Source organism: Panthera tigris, chromosome A2, assembly GCF_018350195.1.
Source record: "Panthera tigris isolate Pti1 chromosome A2, P.tigris_Pti1_mat1.1, whole genome shotgun sequence".
In the NCBI taxonomy this organism is placed as follows: domain Eukaryota; kingdom Metazoa; phylum Chordata; class Mammalia; order Carnivora; family Felidae; genus Panthera; species Panthera tigris.
This window is the reverse complement of record NC_056661.1, coordinates 76,068,622-76,081,354: the sequence shown is the minus strand read 5'-3', so window position 1 is coordinate 76,081,354 and position 12,733 is coordinate 76,068,622. Positions and strand designations below refer to the sequence as shown.

Genomic DNA, 12,733 nt, shown 5'->3' with positions numbered 1-12,733 from the left:
GATACAACCCAGTAAATGTTTCTAGGTACCTAAATATCTGAATCTTGTTATCAGCATTGTGTCAATCAATGCCATTTTTACGCTGAGAGTTTTGGGGGGAAACAGTCAAATATCTAGCATTTCTCACTAATTTCATTTTTTTTTAAATAAAAATTACCTTTTACTTATAGTAGAGTGGGAGGAGGAAATGATCATAATCTGTACCATTGTGGAAATAGCAAATAATATAAGTAAACATAAAACACTAAAATCAAGCCACAGTCTTACTCTGAATTTTCTCAAACTTTGACCTAGGATATAAAAAGTAAAATATAAATAAATGTATTTATATTGTTTCTATCTTATAGAACAGAGCGTATATATGTTATTTATATTTACACATTTATAAAACATAAATAAGAAAATAAAATGTAAGACGGGGACATACAACTGAAGAGATCTGTATACCAAGTAGAAACTACAAACACTTTTACGACACCTTCATGAATATTTACCTTTTCAATCAGTATTTGGATATCCGGGACTGTAATCTGCTTTAATTTTTCCAATGACAAGTTTTCTTTTGAGCTTAGCATATCAAACATGCTATGTAAGTCATTCCTGGTTTTTTCAGAGTTTTTTATGATAGAAGTGGTTTCAGTAATTTTCTTTTCAGCAGATGATGACCTCTGATAATGCTTCTTGATAGTCTCTGAGGGATCTATATTAATGCAAATTGAGGTCAGATAAATTTTGCAAAGACAAATGCAATTATATGCTGGTTATCAAGACCGTCCTTCCACAGTTTGACCATGGGCTTGGTCTCAAAGGTCAATACAAAAATTTGCCATCCTCTTCCTTGAATTTCCACCCAATGGGGAAGGATAAGAGATAGTGAAACAGATATCCATAGAATAGGTACACAGCACTGAGGTTGATCTTGCAGACATGGGTGTGAGTGTTGGCTTTACCCTTTACCGTCTGAGTCTGTCCTGGAGCAAATCAGTCAACTGCTTAGATTGTGTTTGTTTGATGGTAATTTGTGAGGATTAAGTGAAATAATATGAGAACACTCCGTAAAGTGTTCCGCAAATGCATTAGCTATGTATTAATTAGTACCTAACCCTGACATGAGAAACCAACCCGGTTTACCTAACCATATGGAACAGGAGTTGCCGAATTTGTCCCCGAAAGGGCCAGGGAATAAATGTTTTAGGCTTGCTGGCCACCGCGTGTCTGTCACAACTTTTCACCTCTGCCACTGTAGAGTGAAACGGCCACGAGCAATATGTCAACAAACAGGTGAGGCTGTCTCCTAACGAAACTTCACTTTGACCCCTGACGTTGAGGCCGATGGCAACGGCTCTCGTGGTGGAGTCCTTTCTACGTGGCTGCACTTCCTGTCCGTGTTCTTTCTTCCTCTTCACAGAACACTGTGAGGTCGCACTGGTGTGATCCCCTCCCCCCACCATGTTACAAGTGAGAAGATGAGGCTCTGATGAGGTAAGTTATTTGTCTGAGGTCTCGCTGACAGTAAGAGAGAACGTCAGGATGTGAAGCCAGGTGGTTTGATTCCAGAAACTATGTTCTTAAGCACGTCCCTGTATTTTCCATACTTACCGTAAAATACAAATTCATGAAAGGGATATGGTACGTTTTACTGCAAAGGACAGTGTAGCAGGACTTGAAATTATAACTCTTTATTTTAGGAACGTTGAAGGGCAGGGTCCTGATCTTGACCCCCTACACAACCATAATTTGGGCATGAGACAACCACACCTTCCTATTGCTTGAGATACTTTTCTGCCTTTATTTCTCTGGCAAACTTTATCTTCATTTGTGAACTCCAAGTCAGAGGTCGCCTACTTCCCAGAGCCTTTCCCAGTAAACCCAGCGAGAATTAATTCTGTTCCCCCCTGCTCTGTTCCCAGCGTGGCTTGAAGATGCTGTAATACAGTCTTGTCGCTGTTTGGGGCTGCTTCCATGCCTGTCCTCCCTACTAGACCGGAGTAACTCAGGGCAAGAACTCGCCCTTCTCCCTGCCCCATCTCTACTGCCCTGCACACGGTCAGGTGTCCCGAGGAAGCTTCAGGAATTGCTGCTGGATTGTGAGCTTGAGAGGATTAACCTGGGGGCAGTGTTCTCCTATTTGGCTCTGGTGACTGCGGAGGCATTTTCTTTTTGAAATTGTACTGAAATAGAGCTCAGGGTGATTTTACTACATTTCAAAACATTCTGGGAAGGGTCCAGAAGCTTCATAAAATTGCCAGGAGTCCACAGTAGAAAAAAGGTCCAGACCGCCTTTATCTGGCATGTTCCAGACAGAGGCCGCTCCGCTGGCCAGGTCCTGGGCAGGTGACCACAAGGCAGAGAGCCCTGACTCTGGGGGACACTGGGAGGGGCTGAGCAGGCTTCAGTTTCCCCTGAGATGGACACTGTCCTCACAGACTAATCTACACTCTCTTTCTCTGTCTGCGTGTGGATTCCTAGATGCCGGTCCAGATCTTTCATGCCATCAACGGTTCTGAGGCCGCAATCTGGATGGCGACAGTTGAAATGTCCTTTCTCTGAGTCTCACAGTTTGTTCCTTTGACTCTGAGGGAAGAGACAAGGCTTTCTGGGCATCACTGATGTCTGTGGAGGGACAAGTTGGTTTTGGAACATCAGGGACTAGTTCTAAAGCTAGCACCCCCTCCACTCTGGGGGCAGCCTCTGGGAACTCCCACAGGGCTCAGGCTTGAGGTGCTGGGGCTTGGCCTGCTTGCTTTGCAACAGGGTGAGATGATCGTGAGTTGCCTGCCTTCCACAACAGCTTTCCTGAGTTGGGAAATTCCCCCCCCCACCCCCGCCCAATGCACGCCCTCTCCCCCCCCCCCCCCGCCAGAGTGTACGTGTCCCAGCAATCCACTGATGCATTTTCAATCCTTTCAATGGGCACCTTCTTCCAGATAGGAATCAGACCAAATCCCTTACTCTTCAGAGAGTTTATTGAGCACCATCCCTAGTTACTTCACTAAATTTAGACCTTCCATGAGGGTCATGATTCTCTTTCAGGTGGAGATCAGATGAAAACCTGGAGCATGCACACAGGGTAAGGAGATGCTCCCGACGACTTTGCCTTGAGACGTGCTTCGTGCACATTTTCTCTTTGCCTCTCCATTAGGTGGGTTAGGGGAGTGGACGTTCAGGGCTGCCTCTCCCGGTAGTGACAAGTTATCTGCTTCTAGATGTAAAACGGGGATCTCATCAGAGATCAGGACATGAACTAATCCAAGTTTTGCTTTTGTGTTCCATTTTGCCTCCAAGTCAGTCTTGGCTCTGGCGTGGTTCTCGTTCATTTTAACAGCATAAGATGAATTAAGGACTTTTAGTACATTACAAGACTCCAAATCTCTACAAAGGTCTTACGAGAAACGTTCTCTGAAGTCCTTTTGGCCTCATATGCTTTTGCCTTTCGGGTTGCTGGAAATGGAGTATCACACATTGTTAGCTCTATTCATTATTTTCAGCAAATGCTACCCAAGCTCTGCCAGGTTTACAAAGTCAAAATACTCATGTGCAAATAATACCTTTAATGGGTGTGTTTTCACGTCCTAAAGTGCTCAGACACTATGGCAATGAGCACAGGGTGATTCACTAATGGAATGCACTATGGATTTCATCAACCTTTGTCCATAAACGTTGATGTGCATTTTCTCTCTTACCCATGATGTTTGCAGTATGGGCCCGGGAGCGCAAATCAATTTCTTTCCGAAGATCTTCAAGTAAGAGGTCTGCCTCGTTCTTCATTCTTACCATTGTTTCTTTCAGATCTTGAAACTCATGTACTGCTTTCAGTTGCAGGCTTAGCTGCATGATTTGTTCCCTAGAGGCAAAATGAGAGTAAACGTAGCAAAGCTTGTGTTACTTTTGATAGATCAGTGAAAAACACCTAAAAATTGCCCTCATTATTAGGTAGCTCATTGTTAGAATGCATCCCTCTTCCCTGATGTGTTGTTTGACAGCTTATAGCTCTGTTTATGGTTTACCTCTTTGTTGCCAATTCAGCTGCCTGGACTGTTTCAGCACTCACTCAAAATAAGATCAGCATACAAGGTCTAGTAGAACAAAGGCTTTGAATCTTTCAATTTCAACTGTTTATACTCTTTCTGCCTCCCTTTGCTTTGGGTTTTCAAAAACAGGTATTCAGACATAGTTCATTTAAATCAATGAGATCCAATCTACATTCAGTTTTCAACACAGAAGTCCTCACCCCGCCTGCGGTAAAAACCAGTTCTTTCTTTAGAATAAATCTTGCTTGCAGCCAGGTTCCTTCTAGTACCACTTCTGTACAAGGTCTCAACTTTTTTTTTTTACATTTATTTATTTGTTTTGAGGGGGGCGTGCAGAGAGAAAGAGGGAGAGAGAGAGAGAGAGAGAGAGAGAGAGAGAGAGAGAATCCCAAGCAGGCTCTGTGCTGTCAATGCAGAGCCCGATGTGGGGCTCAAACTCCTGAACTGTGAGATCATGACTGAGCTGAAATCAAGACTCTATGCTTAACTGACTAAGCCACCCAAAGGTCTTAATTTTTAATTCCCATGAATGACAAGGAGGTTTCCTTATTGTGAGTATCCTCGGTACATTCATTCTCCTCACCTTCTTCTCAATGGCACACATTTGGTTCCACTTCAATTGACTGGGTTCAGCACCCACAGTGGGTTCAAGTGAATAATTGCTATACATCCCTCGTGATCAGGAAATTCAGTGCAAATCTTGAAAAGCACAGTTGAGGAAAATTACAATATGAATCCACGGTGCTAATTTATCTCCGTGGAAGTGCCAAGCATTAACTAACGTTTCCGAGCATTTTCTGCTCTAACTCTCCCTTCTAATTTACAGACTTTTCCTTCGGGGGCCAACTGTCAGGACTACAGTTCACCAGGCTAATAATAATAATAATAATAACAACAATAACAACAGTGCAATACAATGTAGTTACTGTTATTATAATTAGTACTCTTGAAGCACTTATAATGCATCAGACATCGAGCTAAGTGGCTTGTCTGAGTAATTCTCACAAGAAACCTTGAAATAGAGACTGTATCCCCTTTTTGTTGATGAAGAAACAGAAGGTTGGAGAAGCTAAATAACTTGTCCACGGCCACACAGCAGTAAGTGATTTCAGTCATGGAATCTATACCCATGACGCCCTGGGTTCCCTGTCCTCCCCTCCCCCTTCCTTTGCAATTTGCCCAGCCGACCTCTGCTGTACAACTAAACCCAGCCTGGAGAACATCAGCTGGGAGAGGGTGGCCTCTGCTGTTGGGGGTCCCTCCGCGAGGCAATGGCCAATGAAGTACAAAGAGGTGGAAGGATGGAGAAGGAAACGTATGTCTTTTTCTGAAGAAATCACGGAAGGCGTCCAGGAGGAGGTGGTGTTTTGGTGGTTGCTAACGAGGAATAGGAGCTCAGCAGGCAGAGCAAGAGAGGGCAGGCATGCTGGTTTCTGGCAGAAGCGGCCCAGTGCTCACTGATTTCCTCATCACTCCAGGCCTGGCCCTGGCACTCCTGCTTCTCTTGCTCTCTTCTGCTCTACTGGGGTGGGGCGGGGGAGGGGGGTTCTTGTAGTCTCTGTTCAGCATGTGCACTGTGGATTGGCTCATTCTGCTTCCTCGGTTCCACTTCGTTTGCCATTTGCTATAACCACAAACCGGTGGTCCGTGGGCAAAGTGCATTCTCAAGACACATTTATTTAGCCTATACGGTACTTTTTATTATGATTATTATTTAATGTTTATTTATTTTTGAGACAGAGCGTGAGCAGGGGAGGGGCAGAGATAGAGAGGGAGACACAGAATCTGAAACAGGCTCCAGGCTCTGAGCTGTCAGCACAGAGCCCGACGCGGGGCTCGAACTCACAAACTGTGAGATCGTGACCTGAGCCGAAGTCGGACGCTTAACCAACTGAGCCAACCAGGCGCCCCTGTACGGTGCGTTTTAAAAGCACTGTTGGGTGAGCTGGCTATATTTTAAAGTGGGTACATGTCCATAAAAATCTGGATGTCTGACATCTCTTGAAAAGTGGGGAGATCTGGGGACCCAGAGCCCTAATCCCGTGGGACAACGGTCCTTACAAGACTCTGGATGTGCCGGTTCTCACCTGCCAGCTTGACCTGGCCACGTGACTTCCCTGGGCCCCTTAGCTGCATGGCCCTTCCTCTGAACTGTCTGGGGGGACTGTATCTTCTTCCTTCTACCACTTTGTTTTGAGAGAGAGAGTGCACATGCACATGCGTGAATGGGGGAGGTAGAGAGAGAGAGGGAGAACAGAACTCCTGCAAACCCCGAGCAAGTTCCACACCGTCAGCACAGAGCCGGACGTGGAGCGGAGCTCAGTCCCACAAATGGTGAGATCGGTGAGATCGTGACCTGAGCTGGATACTTAACAGACGGAGCCACCCAGGCGCCTGCCCTCTTCCCTGTGTTAACTTTTAAGCAATTACCATCTACTTCTGGGATTTGTGCCTGGTGATAATGAATGGCCTTTTACTTCCACCTGTGTTTTATATAACACAAAACTCTTCAGCTTCAACTCTTCCTCAATCCAGGACCTTCTGCGGGGGGCGGGGGATAGTTTGCTATATAAGCACAATCCTTTTGGTTTCTTAGTAGACTATATGCTCAGGAAAGGGCAGAAACTATATCCAATGCATTCCGGTTATGCCCAGAGCACTTGGCAAACTTTTTTCTGCAAAGGTCCAGATAGTAAACATTTTAAGCCATTAGTCTCTGTCACAACTACTCTACTCTGCCATGGTCCTGGGAAAGCAGCCACAGAGGATATGGCGACAAATGGACTCGGGTGCATTCCAGTGAAACTTCATTTACACAACTAGGGGATATGTTGGATTTTGCCTGCGGTTTGCTGACCCCTGGCCCATAATTTCCGGAAATGTTTGACGAATGAAAAAAAGGAATCAACGACATCTAATAAAAATGACTATGCATTTGGAGGAAATTGTCATACTTATTACAGGACTTTGCATTAATGTAGGCGTTTCTCAACTGAAGAATTTGGGAAGATTTAGCAAATCTTCCCATGTGCATGACTGAAAAAAATATATTTGTATTATAAACTACCCTATTGCCAATTTTGCATCTTTCAGCTCTGCTGGGTTTGGGCTTTCCCAAAGCAAGCTCTTAACGATTGCCTTTTTGTTATAACCAATGGCATCTGGAAAGATCACGTGTAATCCTAACTAGGTAAGAAAGAGACAGACAGCCATGATCGCCAGCCTGGTTATTAACTGAATTATTTCCCTAGCGTCCACATAGGTATGTTTCTCAGCTGAAAGCTGTTAAAGTTCAAAAGGAGTTCAGGTAAATCGGGAACTTGGCTATCTATTGCTTATGCACAAATCTTACCGAACAGAGTCTTGATAATCCTTGGCTTTTAAGAATTCCCCAGATGAGAAAACAGGATGTTTTAAAATCCTTTCTATTTCAGACATGTTCTCTCTGAGGCCTTTGAAGTCGGCCTCACAGACAAGCAGGGTCTCTGTTTTATCTTCCGTGTTAGCAGCCAGCCCAATTAACCCTTGCACCGCTTTGGAGAGGGAAGAAGCAGCACGGTCCCACTGATCAAAGCACTGGTGACACGGAAGACAGGCAGGGAATTCCTGGCCGTGACCTCTGGCGCAGCGATCGCAGCGAGGGCCGCTCACACCCTCCCGACAGCGGCACATGCCTGTGTTCTGGTCACAGACGGGCTTCTGGGTACCTTCTGTGTTGCAGTCACATGCTAAACACAAGAGAGAAGGAGCAGAGAATGTCAGTCCCTTGACCTTTTGTTTAGGACTAGCTCAAGGATAAAGTACACTCCTTTCTCCCGAGAATGTCCCCAGTTCCCATTTCTTTTATTTATTTATTTAGAGAGAGCACGCACGCATGTATGAGTGGGGAGAGGGGCAGAGAGAGAGAGAGAGACAGAGAGAGAGAATCCCAAGCAGGCTCTGTGCTATCTGTACAGAGCCCGACCTGGGGCTCGATCCCATGAACCTTGAGATCATGACCTGAGCTGAAATCAAGAGTCAGACACTTAACTGATTGAACCACCCAGGCACGCCCCTCCCCACTCCACACCCATGCCCAATTCTGAGGTGAACATTTAAAATTGGTATAATTATAGAGACCCAGGCAATGGTCATTAAATACAGCATCCCTCTTTCCATTCCACTAACAAACCAGTTCATGGTTTCTTTTCTTTTCTTTTCTTTTCTTTTCTTTTCTTTTCTTTTCTTTTCTCTTCTCTTCTCTTCTTTTTTCTTTTCTTTTCTTTAAAGTTTATTTACTTTTGACAAAGAGAGAGACAGTGTGAGCATGAGCTATGGAGGGGCAGAGAGAGAGGGAGACACAGAATCCAAAGCAGGGTCCAGGCTCCGAGCCATCAGCACAGAGCCCGATGCAGGGCTTGAACGAGCCGTGAGACCATGACCTGGGCTGAAGTTGGATGCTTAACCGACTGAGCCACCCAGGCGCCCCTAGTTCGTGGTTTCTATCTGGAAAATCTTAGGGACTGTCTTCACTGTGCAAGTGTTCATGCTCGGGCTTCTTTACCAATTCGGGTAACATGGATCTACTGGTGGTTGACACATACTCCCCCACAGGTGGCTCAGGCATGTCAGAGACTCTCTCAGAATTCTCCTGAACACCCTCTGTCTTAGTAAAACCCAGCCTGGGTGTGTGGACCCATGCTGTTTTCCATTCTATAAGGTGAATTAGTCCATTCTCAAAAAAGGGGGGGGGATATTGCTCGTTCGGATTCACCCAAAGGAGTTGAAAACTTACATCTGCACAAAAACCTGCAGACAGGTGTTTACAGAAGCTTTGTTTATAATTGCCAAAACTTGGAAGCAACCAAGATGTCCTGCAGTAGGTGAGTAGATAAATGAACCATGGTGTAAGGGATATTTTTCAGGGCTAAAAAGACACGAGCTTATCCAGCCATGAAAAGACATGGAGGGACCTTAAATGCATCATATTACCTAGTGGAATAGATCAATCTGAAAAGGCTACATACAGTAGGATGCTGACTACCAGACATTCTGGAAAAGGCAAAACTATGGAGATCGTAAAAAGACTAGTGGTTGGCATGGGCTGTGGGAAGAGGGGTGGAGAGAGCAGAACGGGTGGAGGGCAGAGGTTTTTAGGGCAGTGAAAATATTCCATGTGATACCATACTGGTGGATACACGTCCTTATACATTTGTCCAAAGGCACAGGATGGAAAATACCAAGAGTGAACCGTAAAGTGAACTATGGACTTTGGTGGTTATGGTTTGTAGTTTCGTCAGTTGTGACAAATGTGTCACTGTCTTGGGGATGTTGATAATGGGGAAGGCTATGCATGGAGGGGTGGTGGGGACATACGGGAAATCTCTGTACCTTCCTCTCAATTTTGGCATGAACCTAAAAGTGCTCTCAAAAAAAATAAAGTCCTTTTAGAAAGGGAAAAATTAATTTTGTCTTAGTTAAAAAAAAACCACAAAAAACAAAACTAATGCCGCATGTACTTCATTTGAGTAGGTTTCTGATAAAGGCGGAAGATGGAGGAGGGACAGAGTTATGGAAGTTACAGCAATTTCCAAAAGGTCAGGGAATCATTAGCCTAACTGCAAGGAACAAGTGATTTTAAAATGCATTTTTGGGGCACCTGGGTGGCTCAGTAGGTCAAGCATCGGCCTCTCGGTTTTCGGCTCATGATCTCACGGTTCGTGAGTTCGAACCCCACATGGGGCTCTGTGCTGGCAGCACGGAGCTTGCTTGGAATTCTCTCTCTCTCTGCCTCTCCCTTGCTCACTCTCTCCGTCTCTCAAAAAAATAGATAAATACACTGAAAAAATAAAAATAATTTTAAAAATTTACAAAATGCATTTTACAGCCTGAGTAAAAATGTCAATGACAAATAAAAGCTGATTAACATGCTAGGCTCCTTAACTAGATACCATCTGTCCAGCACGTTCACTTTGGCCTCAGCAGGAACCCCCTCGGGGGCAACACTAGGTCAACTTCACCAGCTGGAGGCCCAAGTTCCTCTTATAAACTACCCTTCCCCAGGAGCGTCGGGGGGGAGGGGGTGGTCTGTGGCCTGAGCTGATCATTTGCAAAGTTTTCTCTATAAAAGATGAAATCTTTTCAGAAAATAAGATTATTGAAATATTAGAGGGGCACAGAGGAAGAGGCTTAGATGGATTTTCCAGGAACCAAAATTCCTCCCTGGTTTTTAATGTAGCAATTACACTTAGAAAACTAAGTGGGACCGGGAAACCGCTGAGCATATGTATTTGAATGGGGCAAGGAGATAAAGGCAATTTATTTTGGTCACAAAAGCACATTTATAGGGGCACCTAGGTGTCTCAGTCGGTTAAGCATCCGACTCTTGATTTTGGCTCAGGTCATGCATGATCTCATGTTCGTGAGATCAAGCCCCACATCAAGCTCTGGGCTGACAGCATGGAGCCTGCTTGGGATTTTCTCTCCCGCTCTCTCTGCCTCTCCCCTGCTCTCTCTCTCTCAAAATAAATAAATAAATCTAAAGAAAAAAAGCATGTTTATAAAGGAATAGAAAGGAGGAAAGAGTTACCACGTGTGGCTATGTAGAGGTGCACGTGATAAGCCCACCACATCCGATATTTATTTGGATTGACTTCTTTCAACAGCAGACTTTAGAGATTCAAAAATCCCTCCTCCTAGAATCAACACATATTCTAAATCTGTGCCATCCAGGGCCGCCTGGGGTGGCTCAGTTGGTTAAACATCCGACTTTGGCTCAGGTCATGATCTCACGTCTCACGGGTTCAAGTCCTGCATCGGGGCCTGTGCTGACAGCTCGGAGCCTGGAGCCAGTTTCGGATTCTGTGTCTCCGTCTCTTTCTGCCCCCTTCCCCGTTCGTGCTCTGTTCTCTCTCAAAAATAAATAAACATTAAAAAATTGTTTTTAATCTGTTTTGTCCAATATGGTAGCCACTTACCACAGGTGGCTACTGGAATTTAAATGAATGACACACGCAGTTCTGTCCCTCATTTGCACCAGCCACATTGCAAGCACCCACCAGCACACAGGCTGGTGGCTCCTGTGCTGGGTAGTGCCCACCGGACCATTTCCATCTCTGCAGAAAGTTCCTTGGGATGGTGCTGCTCTAAATCCCACAATCAGTGCTAAGACAAGGGACAAAGGGCACTAGAACACAAACTCCGGGAGATCGGGGGGCTGGGGGGGGGGCCTTACTGGTCATGACTTAGAGGCATGCGATGCGTATCTTAAAATAAATCATCAGTGAGTATGTGAAAGGCCCAGAGGTATGAGATCCAAGGCGAGGAAACACCCCCTCTGCTGGCTTCCTATGAAGCGCACAGGCTGCTGGCTTCCTGTCCTTCCATCGAGAAACTGTTTTTGTCAACATGCTTCCGAATAGCAGAAAACTGGCTACAAGTCATGACCTCTGAGGTCTGTTCTGTTTTAGTGACTGAAAAATTGCAATACAGGCTTCAACTTTTAATATAGACTAACATTTAATCTAGCCTAAAGTTTCATTTACTTTTTTACTTTTTTTTTTTTTTTTTAATTTTAGAGAGAGAAAGAGAGCACAAGCAGGGGAGGGGCAGAGGGAAAAAGAATCTCAAGCAGGCTCCACACTCAGTGCGGAGCCGATGCGGGGTTTGATCCCACGACCCTGGGATCATGACCTGAGCCGAAATCAAGAGTCGGATGCTCGACCTACTGAGCCACCCAGGTGCCCTTAGCACAAAGTTTTAGTACAGGAGAAAAAAAGTATTTTTATAAGGCTACAAAAAATATTACTTTCAAAACTAAGATTAAAGTTTGTGAATTTTCTATCAAATAAAGACATTTAAAATTCAGCTGGTTCATAGCATACCCATGGAAGGACCAGGTTGACAGTCCTCATGTTTTTAGAATTACCCATACTTACGAAGGCATCGTCCCAGTGGATCACCATAATAATTTTCCTTGCACTCACTGCAGTGTTTCCCATCATAGCCTAATTTACACGGACACTGGCCTGTAAGCTGTGAGAACAGTCATGGGTGAGGAATTGACAAGCTTTGCGATCTAAAAAAAATAATGCATTTTAATACAAAACAGTTTTCCCTCCAGTGATTTAGAACATACAGCTGTGCACAGGCAGAGGAAAGATGATGGTTCCCACGGCCAGCAACCACCCTCGACAATACCAAGGATCAGGAGCTAATGTGTTTTGGCTCAGGGCCCCTGAATATACCGCCTGCTTCCAGCTGTTCAAGGACAGGTGGCCCCAAACTGGGAAATATACACAGATGTAAATGAAAACAAAACACATAATGGGAAACGGTCCGCATTCTTTTCCTTTACAGTGTTATGGGAGTTCACTCCTAACACAGAGAGGCCACGGACCTGGACTGACATTCATCAATTAATCTGGCAAATCGTGATTCCATTACGGAATGTACGATGGTGTTTCTCCCAACTGGGCTCGTGTTTTGCTCAACAAAACAACATTTTTTTGCAATTGAGGCTTAATCATTAAAAAAAATATTTTAATGTTTATTTATTTTTGAGAGAGAGAAAGAGAGAGCACGAGTGGGGGAGGGGCAGAGAGAGAGGGAGACACAGAATCTGAAGCAGGCTCCAGGTTCCGAGTGGTCAGCACAGAGCCTGATGCGGGGCTCGAACCCACAAACCGTGAGATTGTGACCTGAGCCGAAGTCGGACCCTCAAC

At 44.9% G+C, this 12,733-nt stretch overlaps 1 protein-coding gene across 1 annotated transcript in view; it reads right to left on the bottom strand.

Moving 5' to 3' along the window:
- Window positions 1–12,733, bottom strand: part of LAMB4 (laminin subunit beta 4) — a 100,520-nt gene that overhangs the window by 22,883 nt on the left and 64,904 nt on the right. Inside the window, exons 23-26 of the mRNA XM_007083039.3 lie at window positions 11,948–12,044; window positions 7,384–7,759; window positions 3,684–3,844; window positions 495–700 (exon numbers count right to left, since the gene is read on the bottom strand). Coding sequence (XP_007083101.2) covers window positions 495–700; window positions 3,684–3,844; window positions 7,384–7,759; window positions 11,948–12,044 — 840 coding nt within the window. The remainder of the gene's footprint in view (window positions 1–494; window positions 701–3,683; window positions 3,845–7,383; window positions 7,760–11,947; window positions 12,045–12,733) is intronic.